The sequence below is a fragment of the Scleropages formosus genome, chromosome 3 (assembly GCF_900964775.1).
Source record: "Scleropages formosus chromosome 3, fSclFor1.1, whole genome shotgun sequence".
Lineage (NCBI taxonomy): Eukaryota > Metazoa > Chordata > Actinopteri > Osteoglossiformes > Osteoglossidae > Scleropages > Scleropages formosus.
The window spans coordinates 31,539,541-31,556,383 of record NC_041808.1 but is presented as its reverse complement, the minus strand read 5'-3'; the positions used below and the strand labels follow the sequence as shown (position 1 = coordinate 31,556,383).

At 45.4% G+C, this 16,843-nt stretch overlaps 1 protein-coding gene across 1 annotated transcript; it reads right to left on the bottom strand.

Moving 5' to 3' along the window:
• Positions 1-2,710: 2,710 nt before the first annotated feature.
• ccp110 (centriolar coiled-coil protein 110) lies at positions 2,711-14,871 on the bottom strand. The gene is made up of 17 exons (XM_018742972.2): positions 14,713-14,871; positions 14,580-14,615; positions 14,314-14,466; positions 14,067-14,182; positions 13,084-13,872; positions 8,924-9,097; positions 6,911-8,123; positions 6,612-6,733; positions 6,284-6,425; positions 5,637-5,746; positions 5,375-5,482; positions 5,147-5,248; positions 4,708-4,824; positions 4,353-4,429; positions 4,129-4,194; positions 3,517-3,576; positions 2,711-3,270 (listed from the first exon to the last, which is right to left on the bottom strand). The coding sequence occupies exons 6-17, from the start codon at positions 9,065-9,067 to the stop codon at positions 3,195-3,197; spliced, it is 2,337 nt and encodes a 778-aa protein (XP_018598488.1). The 5' UTR covers positions 9,068-9,097; positions 13,084-13,872; positions 14,067-14,182; positions 14,314-14,466; positions 14,580-14,615; positions 14,713-14,871; the 3' UTR covers positions 2,711-3,194.
• Between the last annotated feature and the right edge of the window lie 1,972 nt (positions 14,872-16,843).

The window sequence follows — 16,843 nt, the reverse complement described above, 5'->3', positions numbered from 1 at the left end:
GCCGGTATAACTGTACTTTGTCGTTATGTTGAGCTGCTGTGTGTGAGCCTCCTTGAAGGGATTAATAAAGAATTGTCTTATTGTAAAGACTGCCACGGTGCTCTGTGATGGACCTGCTCCACTTCTCCTTTTGTGTTTCAGCTCAAGAACACCATTCATAAGTAGGGTATTAAATACCACTGCTATGCTAAAGACACGCAGCTCTACGCACCTGCCAAACAAAAGACCTCGACTTGCAAAGCTGTAAGTTTCCCTCAAGGAATTCAATGTGTGGACGAATAAGACATTAATGGTTGTAGTAGCGGAGGTGTGGTGGCGCAGTGGGTTAGCCTGGGTCCTGCTCTCTGGTAGGTCTGAGGTTCGAGTCCCGCTTGGGGTGCCTTGCGATGGACTGGCGTCCCGTCCTGGGTGTGTCCCCTCCCCCTCTGGCCTTCTGCCCTGTGTTGCCGGGTTAGGCTCTGGCTCCCCGCAACCCTGTGTGGGACAAGCGGTTTCAGATGGTGTGTGTGTGTGTGTGTGTGTTTGTAGTAGCCACCATACTGTCAGCCTGAACGCTGAATCTAGATGGCTCTTATATTGCTGTTGAGCTTGTGAAAATTTAGCATTACAGCTGAAGGAGATTTAACGCTTGAGGTTCACATAAGATATGTAAGGGGTGTATATCTTCAAGTTACATAGTCTAGCCAAAACAAGAAACATACTGTGTGTGATTGGCTGTATCGCGTCTCGATTTGGTGTTAACCGCCTGCGGTCTTGTGACTTTGTATGCCCTCCACCTCATTTTTTCATTAGGCTGTCATAACAATGACCAATAATCATCAACTGAAGGCGGTTTTATTGTACTGCTGTACAATGCGTCATGCTTATAAATAGGTATAACAACATAGTACAAAAAGACAAATGCACGTTAAACATCAAAATGTGGATGTAATAGAGAGCAGTAAAAATACTGAAAATGCAAGCAAAGTACCAGTGTGCGCTGCTGTAAAAGTCTTTTGGAGACCGCTAGGCCCGGCGTAGGCAACCAGGGGTCTACATAGCCCTCGGTCATATGTTGACTTCATACTAGCCTCAAAGAGGCACCTAATGATCTATGCAAAACGGTCAACGCGCTACGGAGGTATTTTTGTTGACAATCAATTTGTTGTGCATTTACAATACAGTTTACATAGTATGTTGTTAACAGTCTTACAGCAAGCCTCACTTAAAGGTTTCTACTGAGATAAGTCTTATCTGGAGAAGTTTTGTTGGGCAGCTCATTTTCTAAAGGCGCCCAGCAGACAACATGCATAAACTGGAAGAGATTGGGGGGAACTACAGAAAGTGATTTAAAGAATGCCTTAAATGTGTCCTGCAGGTCTACAAATGTTTCTATGACTCAGTCGGGCCTACAGTCACTTTTCCTTGGGGACACTAAAGGGACAACTTCCGGGAAAGGGAGGGGGAAATGACTCGTAACTATACCAGATTTTTCACAGACAATACAGCAACCTCCCATTAACACAGCTGAATGGCACCGAAACAAATGTCATACAGAAATCCCAGCAAAACCCCCATACCAAAAATGCACATTACAATTAAGAATTGCCGCTTTGGCAGATCATGGTTAGTACATGAGCTACACAATATCTTGCAAAGAGAATATATAATAGCACCTTAATCTCAGAAGAGATCAGCCGAACAGTGTAAAATTTATGCAGTTTTTACATACAGGCAGTCCCAAGGTTATGAACATCCAACTCACGTACAACCCGTAATTACAAACCATCCCCAGTAGAGCCTATTATATTAAAAATCCAACTTACACACAATGGTTCGTAATAACAAACAGGAGCTACTTTGCGATGCGCATCAAAATATTGCGCGTCTACAGCAGTTCGTCGCCTCATGGGCCCGAGGTAGGAGAAAGACTTCCTTCTTTTCAGTCGGACCATGTTGCTTTTAACAGTGTATCGTGTGTGTTACTGTATATGGCTTTAATTATTTTTGTTTTTACCCTCGTAATCAAGGCGTAAATGTGAGTACATTTCTATGAGATGTACGTCACCTTGAAGAAAAGCATCTGCTAAATGAATAAATGTAAATGCAAAAGGAAAACGATCACGATTGAAACTAAAGTGGAAATAATAAAGCGATCGAAAAAAGATGAAATGACAACAAACATTGGAAAAGCGTTAGTCTACGCTCTACGACGTTAGTCTACGGTCAACAATGGGGACAATTTCAAAGGACAAAGCGAAAACAATGGAGCATGTAAAAGACTGTCCCAGATGTCTTGCTCTCTCGCTATTATAAATTCTGTAGTAACATTGACTATTATTATCTCATTCTATGTCTCTCTATTATAAATACCGTACGTAGTTACATTTATTATTATTATTATTATCATTAGATCATTACATTGTATTATTAGTGTTATTGTATTGTTATAATAAACATGTTTTAATGTATCTGGAAGTTTTTCTTTAATGTTTTTTATGCATAGAATGCATGATATACTATATACTAAGACAAACATTTGACAAACTGACGTTAGACAGGAACCGTACCCTATCTGTTCCGACTTATGTACAAATTTGACTTAAAGACAAGACGTAGGAACGAAACTCGTTCGTAATCCGGGGACTGCCTGTACAGGATATTCCATTTTCGACATATGAACGGAGATCAACAGTCCCCCTTACAGACTGTCTCTTAGGAAGTATACAGTATGGTGATGGAAAAAAGTGACGCTCGTGTGTACTCAGTGCGTATCGCTAGTCAAAGTCAGTACAGTTGGGTTCGGAAAGTTTTTGGTGTGAGAACTCGAGTTTCATGCCACTGTGGAGACAGAGATGCTGCAGCCCTTCACTGGTAGGAACGGTCAGACTGTGAGTTGTGGGACTTTACATTTACACATTTATTTAGAGTCTCTCCAAAGTGACTTACAGTGTTAAGCTACATACAATGATCTACCCCCTTATGGAACTGGGTAACTTTGATTTGACTTACCAATTCAGGGTAAGTACTTTGCTCAAGGGTACGACAGCAGGAAGTGGGACTGGAGCTGGGGTCCTTTCAGTGCAAGACGGCAGTTATGAGCACTACGCCACATGCTCCTCCTTCAGTGCTGCCACACTACTTACTACCTGATCTACGTCGGTATATAGCAACAGTATGACCGGGAGCAGCAGTGGGTGCAAGGGAACCCTGGACTAGCCCAGAGAGTGCCGCTTTCTCATGTTGTCTGAGTGCTTCACTCTCTCTTCTGGGGTCTTCCTATAAAGACTCCTGACAGGGAGTAAGAGGAAAGGGTAAGTAAACAAGAGAATATTCCATCAGCTGTACATATTTTTGTCAATATTTTTTAAGATTTTAGCCCAGACATTTGCGTTTCCACAAGTTTACAACAAAGAAAATGCTTTTATACCACTGTGTATTATGCAGTCAATAAAGCACCGTTGAAAGAAATGTGCAGACTGTTTCCAGACTTAAAAATGCCAGATGCCTGATAAAAATCATAAATAAAAAGATTACCCCTGTCGGAGCAGGTGCGCATTGACGGGGGCATTCTGGCCCTGGCTCGGCTGTAGGATCCTGAGGGAGGAATGCAACAATGACATGGCTGCTGGTGGTCCCCTCTACCCCAAAGATACGAAATTCTATTTATTCATTTAGCATATACTTTGCCAAAGTGATGTCAGTTTATTTTTAACTAGAGTTGCATTGTCACCTTTGTCTAAGGTGACTTATAATACTAGATCTATTATATTCAACTACCTAGAGTAATTAACACGCTTATACTACAGAGCAATGTTACACTCACTGTGGGTAATTTAGACTATCCAGTTCAGCTGAATATGTCTTTGGGCCGAGGGAGAAAATCAGAGCACCTGAAGAAAACCGGTGCAAACACAGAGAGAACAAACTCCATGCAGACCGAGCCGGATTCGAACACACTACCAGCACTACCTACCTGCGGTGCCCCCCGAGCCGCCCTTTTAAATGTGTGGTTTGCTTTATCTCACAACAGTACGGCTAAATGGTCAATCATGTACTGTGAACTGTTGTGATTTATCATATTTTGCAGGAACTGTCTTATTCTTGATGGTGTTTGTGGAAGCACTTTTAATGGAGGTTATAGATTACCTGTTTTTGGGGGGGCTCTTTGGCTTTTGCTGACTTTTCTTAACTGACCCTGGTGATTCGCCGACCCTTTGAACAGAACAGCAAGTTAAGGCAACCAAGCTGACACTGGTTCTTCCTGTTTCCATATTACCACGTTATTAGGCACCTTTTTATTATAGTAACAAAAAAAAGCCTATATACTGAAACTAGACATGGAGCTTCTTGGGAAGTGGCCCCAGTCTCACCTCTGTTTCTTCCTATCCAGGGACTTCTGTGTAGCAGCCGAGAGTGTCACTCTGTCTTTGGGGCTTCTTGCTTTCTCCTGCGGGTCACACGGGAGTCAAGACTTGTGATTTACACTGCACGACCTTAGTAATTGTTCCCAGTGTATAAATACATACCACAAAGGTGATGAGTTTTGTGAGGAGCCCCTGCCAAACTAAAGTCTTACTCAGTATTTGATTGATGTAGAGCCCATTCCGCATTACAGTAAGATGTTCCTCAGCCAGTTGTTAGCGCAGAGCTCCTCCCACGTAACAGTAGGACGTTACGTATGCATGCATGTAAAGCAGGATCTGTTGAGTACCGCTCCCAGGTTACCATTTCTCTCAGTTTCCTCTCGGAACGCAGCTCCCTGTCCTGCTGCAACAGTGCCAAGCGATCCCCAAGTGGCATCTCAAAGAAGATGTCATGCACATCATACAGAGCTGCTCGGAGCTAAAGGGGATATGCACATACACAGTCACACATCTGCATGTTCACAAAATTGCACCAAATTTACATACACACGCGATCACGGGGGCCAGACGGTCACCGTCTGCATTTTTTCATGTTGTTCTGACTCACCTTGACTTTAACTAATTTTCTGTGTGAAGCGCGATGGTGTGAAGCAGCATATATCAGCGTGTCAGCATGTCAGAGTGTATCGCTGTGTATCAGAATGTGTCCATGTCTGTCATCTGTGACAGCATATGTCAGCGAGGGAATGTGTGCAGGATCTGCCTGCGAGTATCAGTGTGTATCGAGTGTGTATGGCTACCTGAGCTTTCACTCGCTCACGCAGTGCCATATCTTGGGCTGAAAGGGATCCTTTCCTTAGAGGTGCTTCGGTTTGGAATGAGCGGATGAAATCCTGTGTGTCCTGAAAACACACAAACATTAACATGCTCAGGTTAGGTCACCACATTTAGCTACAATTAGCAGCATGTCTGTTTTCCTGGGTGAGTCTGTACGTGTGTATACAGTATATGTGCCCCCATGTGCTCACGTGCACGGTCTGTCGCAGGTGCTTCAGTTTTTCCGTGCTCAGCAGTCGGCGAGTAAGAAAGCCACGCACCACAGCACCCAAGCGACACTGTTGCTCCGGGGTCAGCACCTGCAGCAGGGAAACAGACCCTCACCGCTACAAAGCAGCACACACACAATGAGATGCAGATCTAAACTAAGGCTGCTCACACACAAAGCTTGCATAGATACTAATTAAAATAGAGTGCTGACACATATATATGGAGAAAGAATAGCAGACACACCTGACTCAGCCTTTTCCGGGCCTTACTGGTCCCTGCAGGAGGCCCCCACAAATAGACCGGGGAGTGGACACCAGGTGAGGGCAGACCAGGGCTCAGCAAGGAGGTGTTACCTGTACAGGTAAAAAAAGACATACATACAGTATTACTCCATTTAGCAGAAAAGTAAAAGTATAAAAGTCACGTCAGCGGTAAGCCATCCCTCGATGGGCAAAGGGTGAGCTGCAGTCTTATGCACCACAGTGTGGGAGTGCATTGCGGGGTGTGAGCATTACAAGGCAACAGTTATCAGTAGGGTGGCGTAGTGGTGCAGTGGGTAACACTGCCACCTCATAGCACCGCTGCTGTTTCAGCCTAGGTTTGAATGCAGCTCAGTTTGTGTCGAATTTGCATGCTTTCACCAAGTCTGTGTGGGTTTCCTCCCATTGTCGAAAGACATGTAATTCAGGTGAACCGGACACACTAAATTGCCTGTGTCTGTGGCTACCCTGTGATGGACTATCCCTCATAGCTTTGCGCCTGTGATTCTGGGATAGGCCCCATATTATCACGACCCTGAAAAAGCGGTTAATGAATCTAAGAAGATGGTTTCAGCATAGTGCATGTTAGTACTCATCCTGCCACTTGGGGTGTCTGACCATGCAAATTACCTCCAGGGGACCTCTCTAAAAGAAACTGTGTGGGAGAGGGGCTCAGAGGGCGACAATGCTCCTTGGGAGCATTCCAGCTGTCCCCCAGGTCCATGACCAGCTCATCCTCATGTTCTCTCAGTCTTCTCTCTTTATCCTCCAGCTAGATACAAACACACAGACCAACAGCTGTTAAGTCAGTTAAAAAGCAAAATACAGAAAAATAAACATATTTTATTTTATTTTTAAAAAACGAAGTCAAACTACTGTTTTTATTGTTTCATAATGATGTTTTACAAAAATTTCACTCTTTTGATCGAGGTCAAACCATGTCCTTCCATATTCTCACCTGACGGAGACGCTCTTGGGCCCTCTCCTGTTCAGTGATGAGGAGAGACACATGCCGGACATGCTGCTCCTCCAGTCTCCAACGTTTCTCCTTCAGGGAATGGACATGGCTCTGCACTACCCCTGAACATTGAGCACATCCACATGCCAACCGTCTGAGTCTGGTCCCCGATTCAGAGCACAGACAGGTGTTCCGGCAGAGACACACACACACACACACACACACACACACACACACACACACACACACGCGCACAAACAAACATACACAAATCTTCAGTTTTTATGAAGCCACCATACCTGTTTCGCTGTCCAGGTCCTCCATGCGTGGGTTCAGGAAGCATGCTGTGAGCTGACTTTTGTGGGAAACCTGCGAAGCCTCCATGTCCAACTTGCTGGTGATGTGGATGAACGAGTGCTCAGGGGCCCCATGAGAGGTCTGGCGGAGTGGCGTGGGCGGGGAACGCTGGCAGATACCCCTCCAGACCACACCGCCCATCATACGTGGGATCCTCTCCCTGTTCCGGTCCACTGGTGGTTCAGGACGAGAGGGGTTCAGATGACTGTCGAGGGTGTTGCTGCGCCGGCGGAACTCTGAGGGGGTAGCGCCAGGTCCCACAGTACTGGGCACTGGGGTCCATGTCAGGCAGGTCTTAGAGAGGCTGCCAGGTTGGCCAGTAGCACCGGAGGAAGGCACACGGTCACTAGGGCGCAAGGGTTCTGGCAACCTCCTTTCAACAGATCCAACTACAGGGGCAGCTACTGGATCCACTTCTGGAACCCTGGCCCCTGGCCCCCGAGGGCTAGTCTCTGATGGGCTTATGGGGGGAACAGACAGGATGCTGCCAGTGGAAATTGGGCGAGGGCGGCGCCGGTGTGGGTGGGGCCCGGCATGAGTGCGCAGGTAGCCGCCAGGTAGAGACTCAGGGCAGCTATTTGGCTCAAAAGTGGACTGGTGAGGGCTGTAGGTCAGCACTCCTGCACCCACATCATCCCCACTCTTGTTCTCCTTGTCTGAAAGGCTCTCTGTTAATGTAAGTGCAGACTCTTGGGTGCCCCATGACCCCCGGTGACCTTGCTCCTTCTCCAAATACTCCCCGGATCTCTTCAACAGGCTCTGGAGACTGATGCAGGGGCTGCCGCTCTCTTTCTCTCCTTCCACCTGCTCTTCTGCATCTCCCGAGACATTTTGTTCATGCAAGGAGGGTTCTGCCTTTGAGAAGAAGCTCCCGGTATCACCGCTTGAGGTCAAAGCCACATGGGACACCTGAGAGAAGTCATTTTCAAAGCTAAACCCAGGGGACTGGTTATGCTTCTGCAAAACAAAAGAAAAGTCACTTCCAAGCCAGGTTTCAGTGCCTGCAGTTACAGTGGTCAACAAACTCACCTGCACCCCTTCCACGATGTCACGCACCCCGGAAGACGTGCCCTTTCGCACGCTCTGTCTCTCTGTGTCCAGCTGCACAGCCCTGAGTCTATGCTGCACCATTTCTTTGCACTGCTCCTTATTCAGCTGAAAACATATAAAAAAGGAGGGAGAGATTCAACTGTACTCCCATACACACTCACAGAAACGAGATGTTCTGCTAAACACGCCCAAAGGTTTCCGAGGGACTCACTTAAATGCTTCACACACGCTTCTGGGAGGTTACAATTATCAAGGGTAATATCGCAACGGTGCAGGTTAAGGGATAGATATCTTTAATATGCACAGTGTTTGGAAGAAACTGGGTGCTCTCAGATTTTAAATGACTTATAGCATCGTTTTCTTTCGTTCCGCAGCTGTTGCAAGTGGATCTTGGGTTGAGAAAGAAACACTTGGCGTAACTGTGTAATTACACGGAGAGACCTTAAACCTCAAGAGCAACCTTAAGGCCATCAGTGAATCTCAAACCTTAAGACTAGCAGTGAACACTGAAGCAAACACCGAAAGGTGGCTTACAGTCCTTATCCGTACCTTCCACACCTCCACGCCCTCAGCTCCCTGATGCAAACAGAGACACCCCCTCTGCACCACTGCTCCTAGTAAACCTGGTTTTAAAGCACACTATCACTGGACAAGGATACATAAATAAAAAGACACACAAGAGGGCATATCTTTTCTAGTACTTTCCCCATCCAGCAGACGTGACGAAGCCTGTTTTTCCGCTTTAATATAGTGAGGCTATTTTTGCAGAATGTCTTCAGAAAGGCAAAGTATAGTACTAGGACTGCACAGTACTTCTGTGTCAATGGCACAAAACTTGTGCGCCATCAGTATGTATTTGTGCTCATCTGTGCATAGGCCTCCCTCCCTCCCTGAATTCTCCTTACCACAGGCGACAGCACAGGCCTTCCATAGAACCGAATAGTGGAGAGACCCCCCTGTTGTCTACAGGTCCCCTGGAACAGTGGCAGCTTCCCTTCCGTCTTTAGCCTGGCGAGGCTTTGGGAAAGGAAGTCCTCGTAGCTCTCCATTGTCTGGGGTCCCCCAACACCGAGCTGCTGCTGCAGAAACACCAGGTTGGTCACTCACATGGACCACATAAGGTTTGTTGACTTTACCACAACACAGCTGGTATAGTATGGGGTAGGCAGTGCCGTAACCACTACCACAATAGCGGCAAACACGTCAATGTGAGTTTATCTGCATTCTTGATTGCGAAGATAGTGCCAACCTGCAGAGCAAGATGAACACATGGGAGGGAATAATCATGGGCTTTCTGCTCTCCTCTCAGGTCACAGAGAATACTGGTCATTTCTTCAGTGTCTTGCATTTACATTTACTTTAATTTATTGAGCAGACACTTTTCTCCAAAGCAATGCACAACACAAAGAAAACAAAAATGCATTTCATTAACAGATGGAGAGATCAGATGTAAACACGCAGTTCTTGAACTACAGTCACTTATTCTATTGCCACTCCTTGACCAGCATTCATTCCATGAGTAGCTACTCATAGAATCGGTAAACAGTACCTGCCCATGTCGCCCACACAGTCAAAGAAAGTGGCAACTCAACTTCCAAATGGTGCTTGGAGGCACCAGCTGCCTGCTACACCAAGTATCTGATTTTAATAATGTTTGGAAACAGATATTTTCGTTTAATTGATCTGTATTTTGAAAGACAGAATATATCTCAAAAACATTTTCCAAAATTTTCAATGCACCATCTGGTAATGATACAGTGATGGTAATGATACAATGATGCAGCACAGGTGCCACCAGAATTAAGTTTTCAAGCCAATTGCTGTTTTTTCACATCATTAAAATAAAGCAATAGTGTTGACTGGTTTCTCATTGCGGTTTGCAAGTGAATTAAGGAAGAGCCCTTGGAGGGTATGAATGTGTACAAGGAGTCTACTAAAGCTCCACACCCCAAACAACACCTGATAAGTAGGGTCAGGGAGCTGTTTCTTAAATTCCCAGTGAGTTCACATTAAAGCATCTCCTAAACTCCATTCTCATCCCCACTTTCATGCCCTCGACTACACCCCAGCTGAGTGCACTTGGCAGGAATCAGCGGGGCAGGGAATAAAGGATATATATATATATGGATAATATCTCATCAAGACAACTGTCACCTCTGCGTTTCAAAGCCAAAACTTAGCCTACTTCGACTCCTCACCCCGTGATGCTGCCCCATTGCCCCTGCCCAGATTCCTTGCCCTACGTCGTGACAAGTGCTATGGAGTCAGAGTCATGGCGTCAGAAGCAATAATTGGCTTACTGGGTAAAAAATGTACCAACTCCGAGTAAATGTACCATATATGTCGACCCCCAAAAATTAGAGGTGTAATACAGGTTTAGGCCTATATTTGCCAGATAAGTTGACCCCCAAAATAATGTGCAATTCTTGGGCAGTGTTGTGGAGTCAGAGTCAGAAGCAATTATTGGGTTACAGGAGTTGGAATCTGTAAAAATGGATCGACTCTGACTAAATGTACCATATATGCAGGCGCATAAGTCGACCTCCAAAAATTAGAGATGTAATATAGGTTTTGGCCTATATTCGCCGGATAAGTCGACCCCATAATAATGTGTAACTTTTTGGCAGTGCTGTGGGGTCGGAGTTGGAAGCAATTATTGGGTTACTGGAGTCGGAGTTAATAAAAATGTACCGACTCCAACTAAATGCACCGTATATGCCGGCGTATAAGTTGATCCGGCGTATGAGGCGACCCCCAAAAATTAGAGGTGTAATATAGATTTAGGCTATATTCGCCGGATAAGTCGATCCCCAAAATAATGTACAATTTTTGAGCAGTGCTGTGGAGTCGGAAGCAATTATTGGGTTACTGGAGTCGGTAAAAATGTACCGACTCCAGCTACATGTATCGTATATGCCGGCGTATAAGTCGATCCAGCATATGAGTCAACTCTCAAAAATTAGAGGTGTAATATAGGTTTTGGCCTATATTCGCCAGATAAGTCGACCTCCAAAATAATGTGCAACTTTTGGGCAGTGCTGTGGAGTCGGAGTCGTGGAGTCGGAAGCAATTATTGGGTTACTGGAGTCGGAGTCGAAGGTTTTGCGTACCGATTCCGCAACCCTACGTCCTGACTCGCTTGAAACAGGCCTGTTCCAGACCACAATTCCTGAATTCCGGACACACAATAAACGCTCCCGCATTGGGTCCTCCCTCCTGTATTCTGGCGTGCGGGTGCGACACACGCCTCAGTGCAACGGCATAAGGTGGTCTTTGGAAATACCACAGTAAAACAATGTGTAAAATATTTCAACATGGGCAAAACAAGAGGGGAAACACATGCTGCCCAGTGTTTAATACTTCGAAATACACACACACACATTTTCAGAACCGCTTGTCCCATACGGGGTCACGGGGAACCGGAGCCTACCCGGCAACACAGGGCGTAAGGCCGGAGGGGGAGGGGACACACCCAGGACGGGACGCCAGTCCGCCGCAAGGCACCCCAAGCGGGATTCGAACCCCAGACCCACTGGAGAGCAGGACTGTGGTCCAACCCACTGCGCCACCGCACCCCCTTACTTCGAAATACTTAAATAAAATAAATACTTGTGTAAAACGCCACAGAATACCGTGGCTACAATTTTTGTCCTCCCAAAACCTACATTTACATTTATTCATTTAGCAGACGATGTACATCTCAGAGAAAAACAGAGTGCATCAGAAGGATTCCTGACAAGTTCTCACAGAAATGATAAAATATAAGAATATATTCTCAAAAAAAAAAAAAGAAAATCCAGTGTATTCCGTTGTGAGGCATTTTCTTTTTTTCTGAACGTGTACAAAAAAAAAACTGGCATTTTCTTGGACTGGTGTATTGAAGGTTCAGTTAATCTGTTTATGGCCCCACTTTTCCTTACATTTGCTATAATATTTATTTTTATTGAGTATTAGAAATGTTATTTTGAGGCAGTTTGACTAAATGGAGTGCTGACAAATTGTGTGCAGTCCGAGGCTGGTCTCGTGCTAGCTGCAGTACCAGCATCTCGTGACCTTTTCTTGTACAAACACCACATCCTAATTAGTCTACGAGGCAGAAAAAGGGAGATTTACTAAACAGCGTTTCAATTAGAGTCTCTAACCACCAGCCAACGTTTCCGGCCTCGCGCCAAGCAGAACATGTTACATTCACCAGTCACAAACCATTTAAAAACAAACAAAAGGAAGACTTTATTAACATAACACGATTCAAAGTCGACATAGTACTTAATCTCTCAAGAATACCCTAAATAACGTGTCGATGACATTTCGACTGATTTTTGTTTTAAAAATCTAACCATGGAACACAACGACGTTTTGATTTGTCCACGTTTTCGCTCGCTTCCAGAAACCTCCGCGCGCGACGAAGCCGAAAGGGCTCGCGCGCCATGCGCGGACACTCCGGCGTTCCCCGGAACGCCTCGCGATCTCGCGCCGCAGCGGGGCGCGCTGACGTCACCAAGAACATCTGGAAGCGACGACGTTCGCTTGGTGCGACGCGAATATATAGTGTATCGATTCCATTCAGCGAAGCAGAAAATCACCGCAAACTCCGAGCGGTGCCAGTACGGTGAATGACTTCATCAACTGTTCCAAGAAATTCCACCTACTGTTGACGTCTACGAAATAATGTGTGTGTGTGTGTACGATGTTTTAGAGCTCGATGCAACAATAATGTAAATGTAGGTTTTGGGAGGACGGATCTGCAACTATGTAAATATCAATATATTCAGCCATGCGCGCAACGATCGTACAAGACTGACGAATGAGAGATGCTGCACATTACAGGGATGTACTGGCAACGTAAAACCACTCTGCTTACCTAAACAGTAGCTATCTAGAAGCTATCTAATTAGCTAGCAAGCTAAATTAAAAAAAAAAAAAAATCACAATAAAATACAATGCCGGCTGCATCCATGCGAGACTGGAGAAGCGGTTGGAAGCGCGGAGCCTAAGAGAACGTCACCAGCTGTGTGTTATTATTCTCTCACCAGAACCAAGCGCATTGTGTGTCAGTCCTCCTTACCTCAGTCTCTTTTGTACCACATTCGTGTGTCAGTCGTCTTTAGCTCCGTCTCTTTTGTACCATATTCACTCTCCAGTCGAAGGAGACCGTTCTGCTCGTATAGATTCGAGAGTCAAGTGGATGGTCGCTCCGCTGTGATCAGCCGCGTGTTCAGCTCTGTGCACAGATCCGTGCTGCTGCTGCGTGGAGCTCCTGCTCACACACACCCCGACCCCGCGATCGGCCGTCACACAAATCCCTGTCACGCCGCATCGATAAAATCCTCTAGGTCAACGAAACGCGACCGACGCGCTTGGGGAGAATTACACACTCTGAATCGCACACATTTATGAAAAATAAATAAATAAATAAATGTGAATGTAAACATGATTTTTAAAATTATTTTTTTCTGAACAAAATAACTTTGTAACAGGGCGTGGTAAACCCGCACATCAGCGATCATTTGTCTGCGCAGGTATCGCGATTGGACGGCAACATCATGTAGGCAAACGGAATAATCCTGTCCTTCAAACAAGGAATTTCCAAAAAAAAAAAAAAAGACAAAATATGGAACTTAACTAAATGGAGCACTAAAATAAACAATACAGAGCTATATGCAGTCGGATCTTAAGAGAGAAGGTTGTAATGAAACGTCGACGTTTAAATGTCCCAGCGTCCAGTTCTCCGCTACAGCTCGTCTTTTGAAGGTTTTGCGGTGTCCGCGCGCACAGGTCCCGCGGTGCGCACTTTGGACTTGTTCTTCTCCATCAAGGCCTGGATGTCACTGTCCACAGATGCCGAGTGACGGGTCTGCCGAAGAAGGGCATTGACAAAGGACCCTGAGTTCCACTTTATTATAAAAAATACATGTATGAGTGCTTTGAAAAGGTACACAGGTGTTAAAGGGATCCATACTGCGTAAGCGGCAGGTTTTTACAAAAGTAACGATTCACTCTCCTTCAGATCACTAACATGTTTGTCGGCAATGATGCTGAAAAGAACACCTGATTTTTGTGCCGTTTAATTCCGACGCAGACCAAAGAGCGCTCGTAGCACAGCGCGATGTCCAGATGGATTTGTTTCTCGAGCAACTCCGCACCAAAGTCTTCGCCGTGGATTTCTTGAACCATGTCAAATATGATAAAGCAGTTATTGAAGGTGCAGGAATCAGGACACGAGTATGAGAAGCACGTGGGGCGAAGTCCTGTATTGTAGAGACTGTAAAAGAGACGAAAGGTGTGATTTACTTACCCAGCAGATGTTCACATGCTTCTCTCATTTGATCCTCAGTATGAAGACGAGAACTTGTGAAGGAGACCTTCTCGCACAGGATTCCCTTGCTCAGACTTTCCGCGATCTCTTCTCTGGATTCATTCGAGGTTCTTGTCAAAATTGATTCAATTTCTGTCGAAAGAGAGAGAGAGGTGGGGGGGGGGACGTGCTCCATATGGACTCTGCGCAAGACCCCTCCCCATGTGATTTGCACCCATCCATCGTGATGATCATCATGGTCTTACCTTTTGTCAGGGCCAAACAACTCTCACAGAATAAACCTGTCAAACGAGATGAAAAAAAAATGTCATAAAAGTAGCGAACCTTCTCGTTTCTTCACTCGTTCGATCGTTTGTTCATTTACTTGATCGCACTTACTGCGATCGACCCCCAGCGGAGCTTCAGCCGACACGTGACGTGCGAACAATATGAGAACGAAAAACGTCCACTTGTCCAAATCCATCACGATTAAGTTCGGCAAAACCTTCGCTTCGTAACGCACGTCGAGTAGCAGCTGCTGTTACACGTACTTTTTGCTTCCCGCACCCATGGTGACGTCCTGGTAACGACAAAACAAACGAGATTACAATCATTCCAATAGCATTCCACGTGGTACAAGGGACTCACTCTTGTTGCCGTTCAGGTTTTCGTCCCCAAATTATTATTTTCACTGTACTGATGGATCTTAGTCGATGGTAACATTGTAGTTATTTGACCGCTAAATGCACGTAAAAAGACTATAATTTCTATATTATAGAGAATGTATTATTTCTCTATATTAGAGAGTGCGGCCATCTCTATTATTATTATTATTATTATTAAGTTACTCTGTGTAGGCCATGTTAGAGAATGGAAAGACGAAAAGGCACAAAGTAATAAGTTGCTATTACTTCATTATCCATAAACTTGCTGAATTTGCTATACGGTATTTTTCGTGCCTATTCGTACGGAGGACTCTTGGTTTTTCCTTCTGGGGCAGAGATATGGAGATGTTTTTCCTTCCACGTGAGTATCCAACAAAGTTGTCCGTGCCTGACGCATAAGGAAAAATGCGATGATTCCGGGTTTAAAGTGAATGACCCTGGACTTTGTTAACGGACATGGCAAAACTAACTATGCGAGGGAACTGTGGGCGCTTAACACCGAATGGAAGATCTAACGGACTGATCAGAATTTGTTGGATAAATACATCTCGTCCCTTGAATGTTGCACAGAGCAGGCCTACTGATGCTGCAAACACATACTGATGAAGATTCCTGATAATGAATCTGGTCCCCCCTGCAAAGTGTTGGCCGATCAAAGCGTCGTGACTGGACAGCCGGTCTTCAGGGTCAGATTTTGAGGTGGAGCATTCAGAGGAAACAAACTGTTCAAAAAGTCCACTGAGTACTTGGCAGCAAAATCACTGTCAACAACTGTTTCAATACTTTTTTTTTATCTTCTGCAACATTCTGCCACTAGTATTATCCACTGCATCATTTTGGGTGCCATTGTGATTTCTTATAGTTGTTGACCAAACATGGAATCAGTGCAGGAGTTGTCCCTTCCGAGATGTTGTATGAAGGCGAATCCTGTCTGATCAAATCGAGGGGCACTTTGAGGATGGAATGAGGTTTCCTTCCTCCTGCAAGGAGTGTTGATGCAATAGCTGATGATGCAACAGTTCATGCAATAAATCCCTTTGAGCACAGATTTGCTAGAAGCAAATTGGTGACAATTGTTTTTTCCAGTACCAGGACAAAGATTCCTCATGACCTGCTTGTTGCTTCTCGAACTGATCTGTGGGCCTTTGCTTGATTGTAGCGAATTATGGCTCGAAAAACCACGTACAAGCGGAACATATACTGGGCTGTAAATTACAAGCCTGTAGCTTTTGTAGCAAAGCTTTTCATAAAATGTAAACACGCAGCCATTGAGCTTTGGAGATAAGAGAGATCATATTATCTAACTAGGGAGAAGGGTGTGGTGGCACGGCGGGTTTGGCTGGGGCGTGTTCTCTGGCCGGTCTGGGGTTCGAGTCCTGCTTGGGGTGCCTTGTGACTGGCTGGCATCCCGTCCTGGGTATGTCCCCTCCCCTTCCAGCCTTGCGCCCTGTGTTGCTGAGATAGGCTCCGGCTTGCCACGACCCTCCCTTGGGACAAGCGGTTTCAGAGTGTGTGTGTATAAGTCTGGAGAGTTTGCATATTCTTCTTACAATCACGTGGATGTCCTCTAACCGTCCAAAAATATGTTTTTCAGGTGAACTGGCGACTCTAAATTTTGCTTTTTGTGTGTGTGTCTGTGTGTGTGTGAGAGATAGAGAGAGATTTCACTGCAGTGGACCGCTGTCCTGTCTCTATGCTTCCGGGACGGGCCCTGCATTGATCAAAGTTATTAATAACAGATTTATGGAATTGCCATTATATTATCATTTTGAGCTGGCACCTCCGCGATTATTTTACATGCATTTTTATTGCATTCAGTGCAACTGCATATTTTATTTCGCACAAACACTCAGACCATTTCGAAA